Below are 22,945 nucleotides of genomic sequence, written 5' to 3' on the forward strand. Positions count from 1 at the left end.
TTTTTCCCCTTAAAATCCTTTTTCTTTCAGTCGAGCTGTAGGGAAATGTTATCTCAAGTGAATGTGATTACTTTTTGAAGTATTAAAAACTATGCAGGAAAAGAAGTGCAGATTCAGCAGTGGTGATTTTCCCCGTTTTGTCAGCATTAGTCAAACACACCTGAAAAATGTACATTGTACTATTAATTAAGTCACTGACTTTTCCCACAATGGAAAACAGACTCTTTTGGCTCTTAATTAATTAATTAATTAATTAATTTAATTTTAGAGTGAGAAAGAGAGAGCGTGAGGCAGGAAGAGGCGCAGAGAGTGAGAGAGAGAATCCTAAGTAGCCTCCATGCTCAGTGTGGAGCCCCACCTGGGACTCGATCCCACGACTCTGAGATCACAACCCGAGCTGAAATCAAGAGTCTGCAGCTCAACTGACCCAGCCACCCAGGTGCCCGCGTTTTGGGTCTTAAGACAAGAAATGAATATCAGAAATCTGAGATGTTGCTTCACGTGAGCTTTTTTACATTTGACAGTTATTATGCCTTCCAGGTTCTAAGCGCTTTTCTCCTGCTGGCCTCCAGCATCGAATGGCGGCAGAACTCAGTTACTTGAGTGCCATTGAGGAGTCCGTGCGCCAGCTCTCAGATGTGGAGAGAGTTAGGGGCATATCGCTGGCTCAGCAGGAGAGCGTGTCTCTGGCTCAGATCATAAAGGTATTTGTGGAGTTTTCTTCTTTAGCTTTCTGGGTTTTTTCTCTTTTCTATTTAAAATCGTTTCAATGATGAGGTAGACAACAAAAACAGTAACAACAGCAACACACAAAACTTTATCCTGCCAAGTAGAAAAAAATAGCGTGACATACAGCACCTATAAATAACTGTGGGAAAACTATCACACAGAGTACTAAAAAGAAAATGAAACATCTGACATTTGGCAGCAAAACAGTAATTCAGTCATTCTCTCTCAAACCCTTTATTTTCCTTGTTCTCTGCTTTTTAAAATGACTGTGAACATCAGCTAATCGGACAGCTCTCAGTTATTGTCTTTTTCACTGACAAGTCAGAGATGACCTTTTATTTCTGTTTTTGCTTTTAATGTTTTATTTGTACCAGAAAGAAAAGTCTCTGAGATCCAGGTATTTGGTAAAGCCAGGATAATGTGCACTTTTCCTTAGCGAATAAACATCTAATAAAGGTCTACGTAGTGTTCCTACATAAAAGTTCCGTTGGTTATCTTTAAAAAAAAAAACAAAAACAATAAAAGTTAGTATTTACAATATACTGAAATATACAGATTTTAAGTGTTCCATAGTTTGATTGGTTTCGATCAGTACAACCACCACCCTAATCAAAATATAGAATACTTCTGTCACTTCAGAAAGTTCACCCATGGTCCTTTTTAGTTAATCCTCTCTCCTGGAGAGTTACTGTTCTGATTCCTAATCACTGTGGTTTTATTTTTGCCTGGTCTAAAACTTCATATAAATGGTTATATACTTTGTACTCTGTTGTGTTTCGCTTATTTCATGTGGCATAATGTTTTTAAGATTCATCCTTGCAGTATCCATTGTTTTGTTTGTGTTGATTTTTGTCTGAGTAATGTTCCATCGATCAGTGTAATGTAGTTTGTTTATCCCTCCTCCTGTTGATGTACATTTGTATTATTTCCAGTTTGGGGCTATTATAAATACTCCTGTTATGAATATTTTTTACAACTCTGTATTCAACATATGCTTTCATTTTTCTTGCTTTAATACCCAGGAGCGTAATTGCTTGGGTCAAGTAAAAGTGTATGTTTAACTTCGTATGAAACTGTTATACTGTTTTCCAAAGTAGTTGTAACATCTGACTCTCATGTGAGAGTCCCAGTTGCTCCCTGTCCTTGCTGTCATTTGCTATTCTAGGCATCCTAGTGAGAGTGAAGTAGTGGCCCATTGTGGTTTTAATTTGTGTTTCTTTGATGACTGATAGGTTGATAATCTTTTTGTGTATTTATTGACCATTCCCACATTGTCTTTTGTGAATATTCAGATTTTTTGCCTATTTCATAATAACGTTGTTGTTGAGTTGTAGGAGTTCTTTATATATTCTAGACACAGGTCCTTTTCAGATATATTTCAAGTATTGTTTCCCTGTCCTTGGCTTGCCTTTTAATTAAAAAAAAATTTTCTTTTTTGCCCTTTTATTTTTAAACTGTATCTTTTGAAGTGCAGAATATTTTAATTTTAATGAAATCTAGTTTTTAATTTTTTTCTTTTATGGTAGTCCCTTTTGATTTCTAAGAAATCTTTGCCTATCCTAAGATATTAAGGTACTGTAACAAAAATATTCTTTTATGTTTTTCCAAAAAGTGTTATAGTCTTGGCTTTTATATTTAAGTGTGTGAACCCTCTCAAGTTAATTATGGGGTGTGAAGAAGGGACCAAAGTTTATCTTTTCCTCCATCTAGATTTTCAGTTGTTTCATCACTATTTTCTTAAGAAGACTTAAATTACCTAGGCACCTTTATCAACAATTAAGTAGTCACTTATGTGTCAATCTGTTTCTGGACTCTGTCCTTTTCCATTGATCTGTTTGTCTATCCTTAACTCCAGCACCATGCTGTTTTAACATGTCTTTAGAGTGAGTCATGAAATCAGAGTGTAATTACTTCAACTCTGTTCTTTCTCAAGGTGGTTTTGGCCATTTTATTTTATTTTTTTTTTACATTTCTACATAACTTTTAGAATCAGTTTATCAGTTTATACAAAAAAAAAGAAAAAAAATGCCTGGTATAATTTTGATTTGAATGGTATTGAATCTATAGATGATTTCCAAGAAAATCTAGAAATCTCAATTAAGTGTAATGCCCAAGTTATGAAATCTTATTTTAAAAAATAATTAAAAAAAAAGAATCAGATCAATTTGGGGGTAGACTTTATAGTTGTTTTTTTTTTTTCTGTGCTATATAACATTAAAAATTTTTTTTAATTTAATTTTTTTTTTAATTTACATCCAAATTAGTTAGCATATAGTGCAACGATGATTTCAGGAGTAGATGCCTTAGTGCCCTTTACCCATTTAGCCTGTCCCCCCTCCCACACCTCCTCCAGTAACCCTCTGTTTGTTCTCCATATTTAAGAGCCTCTTATGTTTTGTCCCCCTCCCTGTTTTTATATGATTTTTGCTTCCCTTCCTTTATGTTCATCTGTTTTGTCTCTTAAAGTCCTCATATGAGTGAAGTCATATGATACTTGTCTTGCCCTAATTTCACTTAGCATAATACCCTCCAGTTCCATCCACGTAGTTGCAAATGGCGAGATTCCATTCTTTTTGATTGCCGAGTAATACTCCTTTGTGTGTGTGTGTGTGTGTGTGTGTGTGTGTATACACACATATATATACCAATACCACATCTTCTTTATCCATTCATCTGTTGATGGACATTTGGGCTCTTTCCATACTTGGGCTATTGTTGATAGTGCTGCTATAAACATGGGGGTGCACGTGTCCTTTCGAAACAGCACACCTGTATCCCTTGGATAAATACCTAGTAGTGCAATTGCTGGGCTGTAGGGTAGTTCTATTTTTAGTTTTCTGAGGAACCTCTATACTGTTTTCCAGAGTGGCTGCACCAGCTTACATTCTCAAAACTTTATATCTTAACAGTGGCATTTTCTAATTCATGAATGTGATATCTGTGTCTACTTAGGTTTTAAAAATATTTCAGCAATGTAATTTTCAGTGTAAAGATCTTACACATTTAAAAAATGTTTTTAAAAGTTTATTTTACTTATTTTGAGAGAGAGAGAGAGAGAGAACATAGGAGGGGCAGAGAGAGGAGAGAGGGAGAATCCCAAGCAGGCTCTGTACCATCAGCACAGAGCCTGATGTGGGGCTCAAACTCACGAACTGCGAAATCATGACTTGAGCCAAAATCAAGAGTTGGTCACTTATCCTACTGCGCCACCCAGGTGCCCCAAGATCTTACACATTTTTAAATTTCTTCCCAAATATTTTATGTCTTTTGGTGCTGTTGTAAATAGTTTTTTTTTCCGATTTTATTTTGTAGTTGTTCCTTCCCAAATATCTAAAGAGTGTTCTTTGTGTGGAATTGTCCCATACTTTGCAAGAAGTTCAGCATTCCTGCACCTCTCCCAACAAATGACAGTAGTACTGTCCAGTCATGACAGCAAAAATTTCCCAGACATTTCCAAGTGTTCCCTTCAGGAGAAGGGGGAGGGACTTATAACAACTATGGTGGTTATGTCACTGGAATGGAGAAATGACCCCAGAGCCATGCTTACCTAGGAATCCAAAAAAGCACTGAGTTTTTCTACCATTTTATGAATATAATTATAATTCTGGGCTTTCGTATTTGTGCAGGGCATTGTATAACTTTATATACAACCTTACCACCTTTAGAAAACCTACATTTAGCACTATTCCAGAACCAATGAAAAAAATATAAATTTATAGGTAGCATTGTATGGAATAATGGAAACAAAGGGTCCTCGTGAGAGGAGACCTTCTTTGGGGCAACATTTTTATGAAACTGCTCCTTCACAGCCAAAACAAAGGAATCATAAAATTCTGAGATGTGAGGTGTTATCTTTATGTTTACAAATAGGACATTTTAATCTCTTCTAAAGAGTTAGGTACTATCGATTTTGCTTTGAATCCAGCTTTTTAGTATGAGTTCTTAGTCCTGTGTGCCTTGGAAATTTTTTATATTACTACATTATTTGACACATAGTAGGTGGTCATTAAGTCTTTGATAAATGATTTATGTCCATCCTATTTGCTGTCTTTCCTTTAAGCTCTCATTGGTTGCTTCAAAAAATTTGTGTTAGGAAAATAGCATTACATGTAATATAGTCATTGTGTTAAAATAGTTTAGCGTCTTAGAATTAATAGTTGATCATTTTTTTATTTTGAAGGCACAGCAGCAACGCCATGAAAGAGACTTGGCCCTTTTGAAATTGAAGGCTGAGCAAGAGGCTCTGGAGTGTCAGAGACAATTAGAAGAAACCCGAAACAAAGCAGCTCAGGTACTTATTTTTGCAACGGGTACTGGTTATTTGTACCTAAATTTGTATCTTTGAAATGGTGTTAGTATTCTTTTAATTATATAGGAGTGTAAAAGAAAAGATGTAAATAATAGTGCTTTCATATGTTATGCCATATGGGGTAATTTCCTGTCATTTTATTCCTGTGAAATAAATTAGTCAGGATTTATCCCCAATTTAGAGAAGCGGCAACTGAGGTGTTAAAAAAATTTTTTTTAACATTTATTTATTTTTGAGACAGAGAGAGACAGAGCATGAACGGGGGAGGGTCAGAGAGAGGGAGACACAGAATCTGAAACAGGCTCCAGGCTCTGAGCTGTTAGCACAGAGCCCGATGCGGGGCTCGTACTCACGGACCGTGAGATCATGACCTGAGCCGACATCGGCCGCTTAACCGACTGAGCCACCCAGGTGCCCTGCAGTTACTTGTTTAAAGAAACCTCAACTCATGAACACTGGGGTTAAAAATTAAACTCCAGCAGTGATTTTAAGACTCTAGATTTTAAGACAAGAAACCCAGATAATAGTCTAATGTTTTATTTTACAAGGCATTTGATCCGTGAAACAATTTTACAAATTAAAGCTAATTTGGGGTAGGGAGAGACTGTGACATAACATAACATAAGCTCTCTTTTTACTCCTTTTTATTTTCAGGTCCATGCAGAATCATTACAGCAGGTGGTCAAATCACAGCGGGAAGTCACCGAAGTCCTGCAGGAAGCAACTTGTAAAATAGCTGCTCAGCAAACAGAGACTGCTCGCCTCACCACAGATGCAGCTCGCCAAATTTGTGAAGTAAGAGCCATTGAGAGCCCTTTTCTTTTTAGTCATGCTGAGTAACTTTGGTCTTCACCATAATGGGTTTCTAACATTTAGCAAATACATACTTTCTTTTTTTCAAAGATTTATTTTATTTATTTATTTAAATTATTTTTTTTAATGTTTACTTTTGAGAGAGAGAGAGAGACAGAGTGCAAGCAGGGGAGGGGCAGAGAGAGAGAGGGAGACACAGAATCTGAAAGCTTCAGGCTCCAGGCTCCGAGCTGTCAGCACAAAGCCCGACGTGGGGCTCGAACTCATGAACCACGAGATCATGACCTGAGCCAAAGTCAGATGCTCAACCGACTGAGCCACCAAGGTGCCCCGCAAATACATACTTTTAATCAGTGACTTTCAGTGGGAGCCATACACTATTGAATTAAGAGGCACCATTTATTGTAGTATATTATACATGTGAGTGATACAGACGCTGGAAAAAAAGATGGAGAAACTCTAAATGTCTGTCCTAGAGTAAGCTTTTAAAAAATATATTGACTTTATGAGGCATGGGTGGCTCATTTGGTTAAGTGTCTGACTCTTGATTTCAGCTCAGGTCACAATCTCATGGGGGTGAGATGGAGCCCTGCGTCAGGCTCCGTGCTGGACGTGGGGCTGCTTAAGATCCTCTCTCTCCCTCTTCCTTTGCCTGTCCCCTGCTCTCTCTTTCTCTCTCAAATACATACATACATACAAAAATAAAATCTTTCAAATATATATACTGATTTTATGATGTATAATTTACTAATAATAAAATATATCCATTATAAGTATACTGTTTGATGAGTTTTGATACATACGTAAGATACATTTGTCAAATAGATGTAGCTACCATATCTATATATATATGTGTCTTTTTTATCTATCTATCTATCTATCCCTATAAACACCACCGTAATCAAGAAAAAGATTACAGCTGACTCTTAGGGCGCCGGGTTGACCCAGTGGGTTAGGCGTCTGACTCTCAATTTTGGCTCAGGTCATGATCTTATGGGTGGGATGAAGTCCTGTGTCAGGCTCTGCACTGTTGCGGAGCCTGCTTGGGATGCTCTCTCTCTCTCTCTCTCTCTCTTTCTCCTCCTCCTCCTCTCTCTCTCTCTCTCAATAAATAGATAAACTTTAAAAAAGAAAGAATACAGCTGACTCTTGAAAAACATGCATTTGAACTGTAAAGGTCAACTGCAAATTTTTTTGACAAATACCTTACGGTACTATGAATGTAATTTTTCTTCCTTAGGATTTTCTTCATAACATTTTCTTTCCTCTAGCTTACTGTAAGAATTATATATATATACCCAATTATACATATATACAATGTAGTGTATGATATATATAACGTCCCAAATATGTGTGAATCAACTTTATGTTAGTGGTAAGGCTTCTAGTCAACAGTAGACTATTAGTAGTTCAATTCTGGGGAAGTCAAAAGTTATGCATGGATTTTTGGCTGCATGTGGATGTTACTAAAAAGCCACAAACCTGTGTTGGGTACAGTGGGATTGTGCAAATAAGTTTGAATTATTTTAAGAAAATTTTAGACAACACTAAGAAAGATTTCAAAAACGCTTCAAGTTGTCAAGGCAGTGACTGAATAAATACCAGATGAGTAATACATGGAGCCTTCGCAGAATTGCCTAATAATAGGGAAAACACTTGACATTGTAGGTCAGAAAACAGATAGGAAGTAGTAATTGAATTGATTCTTGAAGGAAGATTTAATTTTTGGTTTACTATGGCCTATTATATGACTTGAAGATTTTGTCTTAATTCATAGTGCTGTAACTGGATGAACCCTTAGAAATCATGTGCTCCATCCAACTCTTTGTTTTTATAAGGAAGCTATTGAGACTAAAAGAGTCTAAATGACTTGCCCACGGCACTTTACCTATTATGGCAGAATTAACTTGCTCTCAATCCAGTGACCTTTTTTTTTTTTTAAATTTTTTTTTTAATGTTTATTTGTTTTTGAAGGAGAGAGAGAGACAGAGTGTGAGTGGCGGAGGGGCAGAGAGAGAGGGAGACACAGAATCCAAAGCAGGCTCCAGGCTCTGAGCTGTCAGCACAGAGTCTGACGCGGGGCTCAAACTCACAAACTGTGAGATCATGACCTGAGCCGAAGTCGGACGCTCAACCGACTGAGCCACCTAGGCGCCCCTCAATCCAGTGACCTTTCAAAGACACTATGCTCCTTCTCAGTTTCTGTGATGTTACCATTTTTTAATGTCTGCTTTTGCCTTGTGTGTGTTCTTATTTAGATGGCAGAGTTGACTCGGACTCATATCTCAGATGCCATTACTGCTTCAGGAGCTCCCCTAGCAACGCTGTATGACCACCAGCGGCAGCATGCTCCCGACTTCGTGAAACAGCTGAGGACCAGAGCTGAAGCAGATAGGTTAATATTCAGTCATTCGGCAAATGTGCAATGAGTGTCTACTATGTCCCAGGCACTGTTGTGCATACAGGGAATATAGTTACAGACATACAGTTTGGGGGGGGGGGGGGGATAGATATTGTAATCAAATATTCACTTAGGTGAAGTTACACTTACAAACAGGTTAAGTGTTACAAGAGAAAAGAACATATGTCCCTGAGATATGTGACAAAGGAATTTGAATAGCTTGGGGATGCAGGGACATCAGAGAAGATTTTCCTGAGGAAGTAAAGTTATGGGGAGCTCTAGTGGGTGAAAAGGAGTGAGTGATGTAAAGGAGAAAGAATAGGCAGGTCAGTACAGGCAAAGGTAGGAAGAGAAAATGAGGGAAGACTAATGTGACTGGAGGCAGAGAGCAAAGGGGAGAATGGTGGGAGATAGTGCAGGGACCGGAGTATGGTAGGGCATTGCAGACCCAGAGGATTTTGGAGTTTATTCTACGAACAATGAAAAGTCATTTGAGAATTTTTAGGCAGCCTGGGTGATGTGATCATGCTTGTGTGTTTTTTTTTTTTTCACATCACATTTTGACCGTCTCTGATTCATCAATTTTAAGGCTATTTATATTTATTGATACCTGGGGTGATTTGTGTTTATTTGTCATAAAGCAGAAGATACTATTTTCTATGCATGAATGCCTTTCTCAGATACTTTGTAATAGCTGTTTCAGAATTTCTGTTTATTCAAGATTTTATCTCGTATTGATGTTAAATGGTTTTTAAAGCCCTTCTCTTATTAGAGGCTTTAAATATTTAATCAGGTTTTTTTGTCTTTGTAGGAAAAGTCCATCTGTTTCACTCTCCCAGAGTAAAGAAGGGACCCTTGACTCAAAGCATCAGAAGTATTCCCCTTCATATGATAGTTATTCTGAGTCATCAAGATATAAGAATCATGATCGAAGGTAAAAACAGTATGATTTAGTAAAATCTGATAAATGGCTTAGACATTGCTTTTTCTTTTTTACTTTTAATCTCACTTCTTTATATGAAATAGTTTTTTCCCCTTCAAAGTTCGGACTTCCCCATTTGATTAGCTGATTTATAAAATAGTTGCTCCTTGTAGTAATGTAACTACCATTCCTTGGAGCCTGCATTGTACAAGCACTATGTAAGTTTGTTTTTCCTACGTTTAATTTTAACCACCTTCCAAAACAGATACTGCCCTCATTTTATAGTAGGGAACAGAGGCTCATGGAGCTGTTAGAAACTCACCCAAGGTCACATAGATAGTGGCACACCAAGGAATTGAACCTTGGTTTATCTGACTCCAAGGTCTATATTTATTGTCCATTGCTTTGCTAACATCCATATTTCTTGACATTACTGCATCTACTAATTTTTATCATCATAAAAGAAGATCAAATACTTAGTCGTTGGTTCTTACGTGGTATTAATATCTGTAGTTTTCAATTCTGTCCTTGGGTTAGAAGATTTTCAAAGCCACTTTTCTAGCATTCCTCCAGGTAGGATACCCACATTGTCAAAGTAAAACCTCAATTAAAAAAATTAAGTCATGAGGGGTGCGTGGGTAGCTCAGTTGGTTAAGCGTCCTACTTCGGCTCAGGTCATGTTCTCACAGTTTGTGGGTTCTAGCCCCGCGTTGGGCTCTGTGCTGACAGCTCAGAGCCTGGAGCCTGCTTCAGATTCTGTGTATCCCTCTCTCTCTGACCCTCCCCTGCTTGTGCTCTCTGTCTCTCAAAAATAAATAATACCAAAAAATAAAGTCATGAGACTAAAAAGCATTATTGTTGGGTATTAAGTATCTGCTATATCTCTGGAGCTGTATGATTTTCATTTAAGCTTCACTGATACTTTGTTCATTTAGGCTGTCCACTGTCCACTGGGTTACTACAGTGGATTCCTAATAGGTTTCCCTGTTCTCTTACCTTTCCCCAGTCTCTGTACAACCACATGGTAACTAGGTGATTTTTCTAAAATTTTCAGTCAATTTGCTTTTTTTCAAGTTTATTCATTTTTGAGAGAGAGAGACAGAGACAGAGCGTGAGCAGGAGAGGAGCAGAGAGAGAGGGAGACACAGAATCTGAAGCAGGCTCCAGGCTCTGTGCTGTCAGCATAGTGCCTGATGCGGGGGTCAAACTCATGAACTGAAAGATTATGACCTGAGCTGAAGTCTGAGGCTTAACCAGCTGAGCCATTCAGGTGCCCCTGCAGTCAATTTGCTATTCACCTGTTTGAAACCTTCTGTATTTCTTTAGAGCCACTTAGTAGAGCATGAAAGTTCCTTTATTATTGCGGCTTTGGTCCATGCCCCCTGTCTCTTGGCATTTTCCCCTTTTTCATATTCCACTAATTGTAACTACTCTATTCTAATTCTCTACAAGAACCATGCTCTCTTTGTCTTTTGTACCATTACATATGATGTACCTGTTTTCTAGACCTTCTCTCCTCTATTTCATTCAGTTTACTTTTACTGCCCCTCCAAGAATCAGTCTGCTCTAGATAATGCCTTCTATGTGTTCTCCCATAGCACTCCAAATGTAACTGTTACAGCCTCTACTGCCTTCTATATCCCATTCCTTTATTTGTCAGTTACGGACTAGACTAGAAGTTCTTTGAGGCCTTCATTTTCTTCACCCCCGGAAGAAGCCCTGTATCCATTAGCAATCACTTCCCCTCCTCCTCCTCCTCCTCCTCTTCCTGCTTCTTTTTTTTAAAATAAAGTTTATTGTCAAGTTGGCTAACATACAGTATGCTCTTGGTTTTGGGGGTAGATTCCTGTGATTCATTACTTAAATACAACACCCGGTGCTCATCCCAACAAGTGCCCTCCTCAATGCCCATGACTCATTTTCCCCTCTCCCCCCATCTCCCCTCCCCATTAACCCTCTGTTTGTTCTCTGTATTTAAGGGTCTCTTATGGTTTGCCTCCCTCCCTCTCTGTTTGTAACTAATTTTTTCCCCTTCCTTTCCCTCATGGTCTTCTGTTAAGTTTCTCAAGTTCCACATAGAGTGAAAACATATGATATCTGTTTTTCTCTGACTGACTTATTTCATTTAGCATAATACCCTCCAATTCCATCCACGTTGCTGCAAATGGCAGGATTTCATTCTTTCTCATTGCCAAGTAGTATTCCATTGTATATATAAACACATATTTTTAAAAAAATTTTTAATGTTTATTCATTTTTGAGAGACAGAGAGAGATAGAGCGTGAGTGGGGGAGGGGCAGAGAGATGGAGACACAGAATCCAAAGCAGGCTTTGAGCTCTGAGCTCTGAGCTCCGAGCTGTCCGCACAGAGCCTGACTTGGGGCTCGAACCCACTAACCATGAGATCATGACCTGAGCCAAAATCAGACACTTCACCAACTGAGCCACCCACGCGCCTGTCTTTTTTATTATAGCCATCCGAATGAGGACTGCTATCCCTAGAACTTAGCAAAATGCCTAGCACACAGAAGGCAGGCAATCTACTGCATGTTTATTCAGTGAGTGATTACTGGTACATACTGCTGAATGGAATAACTGAGGTTAATCCCATATCCTTCTGACTTTAAAGCACTTGCTGGCTCCTGCATTGTATCTTTTACCTTATAGCTATATTATAGGGTTTATACTTTCAAAAACATTATTAAACTGGACATATAATTGCACAATATTCTGATAAATACTATTTTAGAAACCTACACAAAAAAACTCAGTACAAATACAGATACAGAGGTGACCAAATCTTCCTTGGGAGTGGGAGAAGGTATCCACAAGCACTTTGCAGAAATGATACTTGAACTGAGTCTTAAATTAGCAGTTTATTAGGCAGACAGGGAAGGAAGGGCATTTCAGAAGAGGAGAGAACTCATGCAGAGGCTCTCAAAACACGGCTTGTGATTGGCTATGTCTCTCCATGTATATTTAAATTAATGAATAAACTTAGGAAAGCAAAGGGGGAGAAAGGAAAACACTGACTTCGAAAACAAGTTTGCTGAGCATTTGGAAATTTAAGGCTTAAAGTCAGGGGAAGGACAAAGCTAGCTGATACAGATTTGAGGCTCAATCTAAATGACCATAGTTAAAATTATAGAGATGCATAATCCCTATCAAAATAACACCAGCATTCTTCACAGAGCTAGAACAAATAATCCTAAAATTTGTATGGAACCAGAAAAGTTCCCTAATAGCCAAAGCAATCTTGAAAAAGAAAACCAAAGCAGGAGGCATCACAATCCCAGACTTCAAGCTGTATTACAAAGCTGTAATCATCAAGACAGTATGGTACTGGCACAAGAACAGACACTTAGATCAATGGAACAGATTAGAGCACCCAGAAATGGACCCACAAACGTATGGCCAACTAATCTTTGACAAAGCAAGAAAGAATATCCAATGGAATCAAGACAGTCTCTTCAGCAAGTGGTGCTGGGAAATCTGGACAGTGACATGCAGAAGAATGCACCTGGACCACTTTCTTACACCATACACAAAAATAAACTCAAAATGGATGAAAAACCTAAATGTAAGACAGGAAGCCATCAAAATCCTCGAGGAGAAAGCAGGTAAAAACCTTTTTGATCTTGGTCACAGCAGCTTCTTACTCATCATGTCTCTGGAGGCAAGGGAAACAAAAGCAAAATTGAACTATTGGGACCTCATCAAAATAAAAAGCTTCTGCATAGTGAAGGAAACAATCAGCAAAACTAAAAGGCAACTGACAGAATGGGAGAAGATATTTGCAAGTGACATATCAGATAAAGGCTTAGTATCCAAAATCTATAAAGAACTTCTCAAACTCAACACCGAAAAAAAAATAATCCAGTGAAGAAATGGGCAAAAGACATGAATAGACACTTCTCCAAAGAAGACATCCAGATGGCCAACTGACACATGAAAAAATGCTCCACATCGCTCATCATCAGGGAAATACAAATCAAAACCACAATGAGATACCACCCTGCACCTGTCAGAATGGCTAACATTAACAACTCAGGCAACAACAGATGTTGGTGAGGATGCGGGGAAAGAGGATCTCTTTTGCATTGTTGGTGGCAATGCAAGCTGGTGCAGCCACTCTGGAAAACAGTATGGAGGTTCCTCAAAAAATTAAAAATAGAACTACCCTACAACCGAGCAATTGCACTACTAGGCATTTATCCAAGGGATACAGGTGTGCTGTTTTGAAGGAACACATGCACCCAATGTTTATAGCAGCACTATCAACAATAGCCAAAGTATGGAAAGAGCCCAAATGTCCACTGATGGATGAACGGATAAAGAAGATGTGGTATATGTATACAATGGAGTATTACTCAGCAATCCAAACGAATGAAATCTGGCCATTTGCAACTACGTGGATGGAACTGGAGGGTATTATGCTAAGTGAAATTAGAGAAAAACAAAAATCATATGACTTCACTGATTTGAGGACTTTAAGAGACAAAACAGATGAACATAAGGGAAGGGAAACAAAAATAATATAAAAACAGGGAGGGGGACAAAACAGAAGAGACTCATAAATATGGAGAACAAACAGAGGGTTACTGGAGGGGGTGTGGGAGGGGGGATGGGCTAAATGGGTAAGGAGCGCTAAGGCATCTACTCCTGAAATCATTGTTGCACTATATGCTTACTAATTTGGATGTAATTAAATAAAAAATAAAACAAGTTAAAAGAAGATTATAGAGATACATAAGATTGCCAAAGAGAGTATGTAGCATAAAACAGAAAGGGACCAAAAACAAAACACTGGGAGTCACCATCATTTTAAGGAAAGCCAAGAAAATTTAAAAGGAAGTGAAAGAAGCAGAAAAACTTATTCGGAAGAAAGGAAGAAAAGCTGGTGAGAGTAGAATCAGAGAGTGTAACAAAGGAGAGTCTTTTATTTGACATTTAGTTTTGATATAATTTTGAGCTTACAGAAATGTTGCAAGAATAATACAGAGTTAATATCTTTTATCCACATTGCACCGATGTTAACATTTTACTACATTTGCTTTTGCAAGTGGAGGTTATAAAGAAGGAGGTAGAGATCAACACCATATACTGTTGCAGAAGAATTATCTATTAGATTTGGCAATTGAAGTTTAGGTACAGGTTACAAGAACAGTTCTAGTAGAGTAGTTGGGATTGAAGCAGATTGTGATTAATTGTGATGTTGTGGAAAAGTTGAAATAGCCAAGCAGAAGCCCCTTTTCCCAGTAGCTTGATTTTAAAATGAAGGGGGAAGAAAAGTGATAGCTTGAGAATTGTGGTTGCCTCCCATGACTATTTAACAGTCAAACCTTCCTCTCCCCTACTCATCTTTCCTAAAACAGTTTCTTCTCAGATTTTTCTCTATTTAGCATTTTATGTTTTGTGTTACATCTTTCATCATTTCATATCTTGATCATAAGACACACTCCCTTAGTCAAATAAGTTTACTTTGAAGTAATTAACCTTACTTTCTCACCCCCTCCCCTTTTTTTTTGGCTTGTTTCCATAATATCTATAAACAGAAGTAGCAGTGGTAGCAGCCGTCAAGAAAGTCCCTCAGTTCTATCTTCTAAGGAAAATGAGAGGAAGCTTCATGGTGAAAAGATGGAGAGTTCCATTGATGAACAGGTTCAGACCGCTGCAGATGATTCTCTACGAAGTGACAGCGCACCCTCTCTTCCTGATGAGAAAGGTAACATTCCTTGCACGTGTGTGTGTAGTTATTTGTTTGGGGAAGCTTCCAGAGCCCTTGGAGATGTTTGTGGCTGAGCTAGTTGATATGCTTAGAACATGATAGTGTGTGTGTGTGTGTGTGTGTGTGTGTGTGTGTGTGTGTGTGTGAATCTGATATTAAATGTATCCAGGTGAAACGATTTCAAGGTTACATGTTATGTCAGTTACCCTTGCCAGTTTATTTTATTTTATTTTATTTTATTTTATTTTATTTTATTTTATATATTTTATTTTATTTATTTTATTTATTTTATTTTATTTTATTTCATTTCATTTTTTTATTTTATTTTATTTTATTTTATTTTATTTTATTTTATTTTATTTTATTTTAATGTTTATTTATTTTTGAAAGAGAGAGAGAGTGAGCAGGGGAGGGGCAGAGAGAGAGGGAAACACAGAATCCAAAGCAGGCTCCAGGCTCTGAGCTGTCAGCACAGAGCCTGACACAGGCCTCAAACTCATGAACTGTGAGGTTATGACCTGAGCCGAAGTAGGATGCTTAACCGACTGAGCCACCCAGGCGCCCCCCCGCTTGCCAGTATTTTAAACACGATTGTGTGTGCCAATACCATGCTGTCTTGATGATTACAGCTTTGTAGTAGAGAATAAGTCTGCGATTGTGATGCCTCCTGCTTTGGTCTTCTTCAATATTACTTTGGCTGTTTGGGGTCTTTTGTGGTTCCATACAAATTTTAGGATTGCTTGCTCTAGCTTTGAGAAGAATGCTGGTGCCATTTTTGTTGGGATTGCATTGAATGTGTAGATAGCTTTGGGTAGTATTGACATTTTAACAATATTTATTCTACCAATCCATGAGTATGGAATATTTTTCCATTTCTTTATATCTTCTTCAAGTTCCTTCATAAGCTTTCTATAGTTTTCAGCATACAGATCTTTTATATCTTTGGTTAGGTTTATTCGTAGGTATTTTATGATTCTTGGTGCAATTGTGAATGGGATCAGTTTCTTTATTTGTCTTTCTGTTGCTTCATTATTAGTGTATAAGAATGCAACTGATTTCTGTACATTGATTTTGTATCCTGTGACTTTGCTGAGTTCATGGATCAGTTCTAGTAGACTTTTGGTTAGTCTATCAGGTTTTCCATGTATAATATCATGTCATCTGCAAAAAGTGAAAGTTTGATTTCATCTTTGCCAATTTTGATGCCTTTGATTTCCTTATGTTGTCTGATTGCTGATGCTAGAACTTCCAACACTATGTTAAACAACAGCAGTGGAATTTACCCAAGGGATACAGGAGTGCTGATGCCTAGGGGTACTTGTACCCCAATGTTTATAGCAGTACTCTCAACAATAGCCAAATTATGGAAAGAGCCTAAATGTCCATCAACTGATGAATGGATAAAGAAATTTTGGTTTATATACACAATGGAATACTTCATGGCAATGAGAAAGAATGAAATCTGGCCTTTTGTAGCAATGTGGATGGAATTGGAGAGTGTTACGCTAAGTGAATAAGTCATACAGAGAAAGACAGATACCATATGTTTTCACTATGTGGAACCTGAGAAATTTAACAGAAGACCGTGGGGGTGGGGAAGGAAAAAAAAAGTTAGGGAGGGAGCCAAACCATAAGAGACTCTTACAAACTGAGAACAAACTGAGGGTTGATGGGGGGTGGGAGGGAGGAGAGGGTGGGTGAGGGGTATTGAGGAGGGCACCTGTTGAGATGAGCACTGGGTGTTGTATGGAAACCAATTTGACAATAAATTTCATATAAAAAAAGAAAACAAACACGAATGTGTGTCATAATCCTAAGGGGAGGCAAAGTAAATCTAGGACAGCATGCATGTGAATGGAAAATAGATATTAAAAAAAATTTCTTATATTCTATTATCGATATATAATATAATCATAAAAACAGAATACATTATTAGAACTTTACATTTTAGATAATATAATAAGGATACAATTTCTTACAGATAATGATAATGCCAGATATAGTAACTAAATTAAAACTCATTAGTTACGTCTTCCTGGATCATAAACAAGAGGTGTATCCCTATCAAATCATGGGTAGTAAACAACATAATGAAGAAAACAGAATTTGGCAACAGATGACACCTTTAAGGATCTTTTTTTTTAATGACTGCCTCTCAAGCTGTGTATTTGATTAATGGTCTAGAACTGTCGTCTTCAGAGCAGGATGGGCAAGGCAGTCTTGAGAGTACAAGAAGATTTTTCAATTTTGATTTTTCTCATCCCTTAAATTTTTTTTGGTAATTTTATAATGAATATAATTTATGCATAAGCAGTCTATAATTAATGGTTAACAATTAATGCAGATCTTGTTACCCAGAACTACAAATACAATCTAGCTAATGAATATAGCTCTTGTTACCCAGAAATGGGGTGCTGCTGTAACAAGTATCAAAAATGTGGAAGTGGCTTTATTTATTTATTTTTTTTCAATGTTTTTTTAATTTATTTTTGGGACAGAGAGAGACAGAGCATGAACGGGGGAGGGGCAGAGAGAGAGGGAGACACAGAATCGGAAACAGGCTCCAGGCTCCGAGCCATCAGCCCAGAGCCTGACGCGGGGCTCGAACTCACGGACTGCGTGATCGTGACCTGGCTGAAGTCGGACGCTTAACTGACTGCACCACCCAGGCGCCCCTGGAAGTGGCTTTAGAACTGGGTAATGATTAGAGGCAAGAAGAGTGTTGAGGTGCATGTGAGAAAAAGCCCACGTTGCCTTGCAGAGACTATTGGCAGGAATATGGATGTTAAAAATGATTCTGATGAAGTCTGATGAAGATGGAAATTAGGAATTTGGTATTGGAAACTGGCAGAAAAGCAGTCCTTGTTATAAACTGGCAAAGAACTTGGCTGAACCGTGTTCTAGCTTTTTGTGGAAAGCAAAAGTTAGAAGAGATGAACGTGGATAGTTAGCGGAGGGAATTTCTGAGTAAGGTGTTGAAGGCATGGCCTGGTTTCTCCTTACTGCTTATAGTAAAATGTGAGAGGAGAGATAAATTGAAGGAATTGTTAAAAAAGGAACCAGAACTTGAAGATTTGGAAAATTCTCAGACTATCCCTATTGTGAAAAATGAGAAAGCATGTTCTGGAGAGAACACCAAGGATGTGACTGGATAATCACTCCATAAAGAGATTACCCCTGGATTTAAGCAGCCATCTCAGCAGAAGCCAGGAATAGAGATGGGATTATACGAGTAGAGAGACTGCCAGTTAGGACTAAAGAGCACAGAGATGGGATGAAATTATACGAAGGCTTTCAGAGTTCTGGGATTCTACCAGATGAGACGGTAGAGCTAGGTTGTAACCATGCCTTATCCTTTAAAACAAGGAAAGAATGACCCTGAGGGTGATTCAGAGATCAGCAGGGCAGCCATTGCCACCACAGGCCCAGGCCATACAACCCACATGGCAAGGCTGTCTCCTCATTGGTTTGAGTATGGAGCCACCTCCTTGGTTTCAGTTGTCCAGGCTGCCCTTGCTCTCAGCCTCAGGAGCAAACTATTTCCAGTGGCCGAGGAGATGCTTCTGCCCACAGAGGTAAGAAGGCAAGGCCACCCCAGTGGGCTTGAGGGCAGAGCATCTGGCCAAAGAGGGTCATTCTTGAGCCTTAAGATCTAATGGAATTTGCTCCACTGGAGTCTTGGACTAGCCTGAGACCCATCACCCTTCTTTCTCATTTATCCCTTTTGGAATGGGATTGTCTATTTTATGCCTTTCCCACCATTGTATTTTGGAAGCACATAACTGGGTCTTGTATCAAAGGTCCGCAACTAAAAAGGAATTTTACCTCAGGATGAATCATGCCTTGAGTCTCATGGATGCCTGATTTAGATGATATTTAGATGAGACTTTAGACTTGTAGTTGGTGTTGGAATGGGTTAAGACTCTGAGGGCTCTTAGGATGGGTGAGTGTATTTTGAGTGCAAGAAGGAATTAATTTGGGGGAACCAGAGGATGGGATGTTATGGACTGAACTGTATCCTCTCAAAATTCATATGTTGAAGTTCTGACTTCCAATGTGACTTTATTTGAAGATAGGGCCTTTCAGGAAGTAATTAAAGTTAAGTGAGGTCAGAAGAGTGGGCACTTAGGTTCTGGTAAGAAGAAGACCCCAGGCATGCACATGCACAGAGAAAAGGCCTTGTGAGGACACAGAAGGCATCAACCTGCAAGTTAATAAGAACGGTTTTATCAGAAACCAAGCCAGTTGGCACCTTGATCTTGGATTCCACCCTCCAGAACTGTGAGGAAATAAATTTCTGTTGTTTGTTTAAGCCAGCGGTCTGTGGTGTTCTATTATAGTAATCCAAGCAGACTAATATAATAGTATTAAATATCAAGAGGCATGCTCATATCTTTATACTGATCGATGAATGTTTTTCAGAATGTTTTCGAAAATGTTTTATGGATTACTGAATTAAAGAGTAACGAAATTCATTTTAGGATCAGACTTCATAATGACACCTTCCACATAAAGAGAGAAATAAAGGATAGAGGAAAACAATAAAGAAATTATTTGTTAAGTTCCTCCTATAGGATGAATTTAACCCCTGCAAAATTTTATCTTAATAACAGTTGTTTGTGATTATAGTGGCGAAGACCGATTTATTTATTGAAAGTGTCCATGAGCCTCAGAAGGAGTAGATGTAACCATCTGTGACTTGTTTAATGTTGTTCTCAAGTGTTTGCCATGGTGCCAGTACCTGCAAATGTAGAATTGTCAAGTGACTAATTTGAAACGTCTTGAACCATGACTTCTTGATAGATTTAACTTGTTTAAACATTATGAAATTAAATTACTTGGACTTCTACTTCTGGCCACAATGGAGGAATAGGACCAGGTTTACCCTCCCTCCTAAAACAAGTATCAGACAAAACATGTGAAGTAAGTATTTTTAAGACATTGAATATCAGGCAGTGAATGCTGTCAATTCATGAGAGATGGAAAGCAGGTGAGAGGAGCACTGAGATTGTCTGGGCTTACTGCCTGCGGGGAGTCTCCCGGCTGCACAGCAGGAAGCCCAGCAGCCTTTCTGAATTGAAGAAGTAGAGTTAGGAGTGTGGAGAGACTAAGGCAACTAGAATTCACAGGACAACCAAGATCCAAAGAAACTAAACCCTATTGAAGACCAGTATGTAGAAGAAAACAGGAGAAAATACAGGTCACCTTTTATTTGGCAGTGATTTCTTAGATACGACACCATAAGTACAATCCATGAGAGAAAAAATTGATATACTTTATCAAAATTAAAAAACTGCTCTGTGAAAGACACTGTTAAGAGAATTAAAAAGATAAGCCACAGACTGTTAGAAATATTTGTAAATCACATATTGGATAAAGGACTTAACATCCAGACTTATATAAAGGACTCTTAACAACAAGAAAATCAACAACCCTATTAAGCAATGCGCATAAGATCTGAACAGACACTTCATTGGAAGAAACTCTACAAATGGCAAATAGACTTAGGAAAGGTATTCAATATCATGTGTCATCAGGGAGTGGAAAATTAAAATCACAACAAGAATGTACACATGCCTTTTAGAATGGTTAAAATCCAAAAACCTGACAACAAAATATGCAAGGATGCAGAGCAACAGGAACTTGAATTCATTGCTGGTGAGAATGCCAAATGGTATGGCTATTTTGTAAGACATTTTCACAGTATCTTATAGTGACCCAGCAATCAATATGCCTAGGCAAGCATATTGAAAACTTAGGTCCTCACAAGAGCCTATACACTAATGTTCATAGCACCATTTTTCATAATTGCTAACAATTGGAAGATGTCTTATGAGGAGAATAAGCAAACCGGTGTAACACTATTTAGCAATTGAAAGGAACAGGCAACATCATGAATGAATTTTAAGTGAAGCGAAAGAGGCAAGCCCCAAAAGGCTACATATCATATGATTCCATTTATATGACATTCTGGAATAGGCAAAACTTTAGGGATGCAAAACAGATTAATGGTTCCCAGGTGTTAGATAGAAGAGGAAGTGGTTAACTACAAAGAGGTTGCATGGGAGAACTTTTAGTGTGAAGCAGATGTCATATAAGGGATGTCCTGTATGGTTCTTTTATTTATTGACTGATACCGTGCATTTGTCAAAACCCTAGAGCTGTATGTACATCACAAAGAGCAAACTTTAGTGTGTGCATACTAAATACACACACATCACCCAGGATGTTGGGGGATCTAAGATGGAATGCAGTCTGTGACTAATGAATCTTAACTTTATTAGAAATGTATAGCATGACCACATTGAAGAGAGTGGAAGGAAGAGGAGCTGACCTAAGTAAATTTGGAAAACGGAATTTTTGAGTAGAAATTGTAAGCCTATTAAAAGAAAAGGAACAGTATATAAAGTATATTCTGATTGGTAAATGAGCTTTTCATAGGGGTACAAGTTCACAGTTCTTTACATATGTATTAGGATTGAACGAATAAGTAAACGGACGTTGGATGATGGTAGGGGTCAAGTTTCTTCATGTTGGAAAAGGATGTTAGATACACAAGAAAAGAAGACTAGAATGAATCCTGTGGTGCTGGACTCAGTAACATCAGTGTGAATCCGTCTTTAGATGGGTGGATAGATACAAGAACAATTTGTGTGTGTGTGTGTGTGTGTGTGTGTGTGAGAGAGAGAGAGAGAGAGAGAGAGAGAGAGAGAGAGAGATTATGTGTGTACACGGGCTAGTATACATGCATATATTACCTAGCTCTGTTCATTGACAGGGTGAAGAAACTGTGACACTCTAGCAGTAACAAGAGTAACCAGTGCCCATAATTATGGTTTCTAGATATTGTCCAATAAAAGAAAGTAGAGCTCTTTGGAGAAATGAGACTGGTTCTAGGACTGGGCAGGGAAAATGCAAAATGAACCTGGAGCATCTTGTAGTACCAATAAGTAATGGTGCCCAAAAACAAAAAGGAAGGGGAGTGCATGTCAGAGGCAAACAAGAACCAACCTAAGAAGAGCTGTTGTGTTTTAGGTTAAGCATGGAATTGATGAGTTCTAAAAAACTTCTAATTTGCATTTCTTTGCTAGCAATATTAAATGTTGTTTTTTTGGTTTTTTGTTTCTTTACTTAGTTTGGTCATTTGTATTTTTGAAGGATCTGATCGTGACCATTTCTCATTTTTCTGTAGGAATCTTAGTAGTTTCCTAACTGGTTTGTAAGAGCTCTTTATATATAAAGTATATTACACCTTTGCCATATTTCTTGTACTAGTGTTTTTAGATACTTTAGAGACTTTTTTCCTTGTTTGTAAGGTAAGTGAACTATTCCAGGCCTACAATTATTAGTGATCAGCTCTATGAATTTATGTTAGATCGTCCCATAAAGAGGCAGCAAGGGCTACTAAATTGAATACTTACTGAAAACTCTTACAATGATAAAATCCACTTGTTCTAAATTCTTTTAGATTCAACTTCTATTGCAACAGAATATTCACTGAAATTTGATGAATCTATGACAGAAGATGAAATAGAAGAAAAATCATTTCGATCTTTACTACCTTCTGAGAGCCATCGCAGATTTAACATGGAAAAGAAAAGAGGCCATCATGATGACTCTGATGATGAAACTTCTCCGGAAAAGACAACACTGTCTTCTGCTAAGGTATGCTTCAGTTTACCTGTGGAGATTACTTCATAAACAGTTGTGGATGTGTTCTCTCGTAGATATGAGGGTACATTTTGTACTTGAATTCAGTTGTCATCTCCAGGAATGATTTTCCTAAGATAGCAATTTTATATTATACTTTTGCTATAGAATCTGGCTTTGCTTTCCTTACGAAGTACAACACAGGACTTCTTATTCCTTGGAATGATATAGAAAGGCCTTCGAGGATCTGAGCCAGTGTTATGTCTCTAGCATTTCACTTGCTTTACTCTTACTTCATTCCATTTAAAAATTTATGTTTCTATCATTCTTCTTACTAAATCGTTAGCCTTGTGGGTAACAGGGACAATTCTTACCCTGCTTTATATCCCTGGG

The 22,945-nt window shown here is 38.0% G+C and overlaps 1 protein-coding gene across 4 annotated transcripts in view; it reads left to right on the forward strand.

Annotated features, from left to right (window-relative positions):
- The window catches only part of CEP350 (centrosomal protein 350), a 157,322-nt gene that overhangs the window by 66,735 nt on the left and 67,642 nt on the right, over positions 1-22,945 (forward strand). For all 4 annotated transcript variants that reach the window (XM_086693113.1, XM_086693116.1, XM_086693114.1 and 1 more), the window contains exons 17-23: positions 541-704; positions 4,910-5,020; positions 5,693-5,833; positions 8,110-8,246; positions 9,064-9,186; positions 14,730-14,899; positions 22,371-22,567. In XM_086693113.1, coding sequence (XP_086549239.1) covers positions 541-704; positions 4,910-5,020; positions 5,693-5,833; positions 8,110-8,246; positions 9,064-9,186; positions 14,730-14,899; positions 22,371-22,567 — 1,043 coding nt within the window. The remainder of the gene's footprint in view (positions 1-540; positions 705-4,909; positions 5,021-5,692; positions 5,834-8,109; positions 8,247-9,063; positions 9,187-14,729; positions 14,900-22,370; positions 22,568-22,945) is intronic.

This window comes from Puma concolor, chromosome E4, assembly GCF_028749965.1.
Source record: "Puma concolor isolate L17-30 chromosome E4, mPumCon1.1.hap2, whole genome shotgun sequence".
Lineage (NCBI taxonomy): Eukaryota > Metazoa > Chordata > Mammalia > Carnivora > Felidae > Puma > Puma concolor.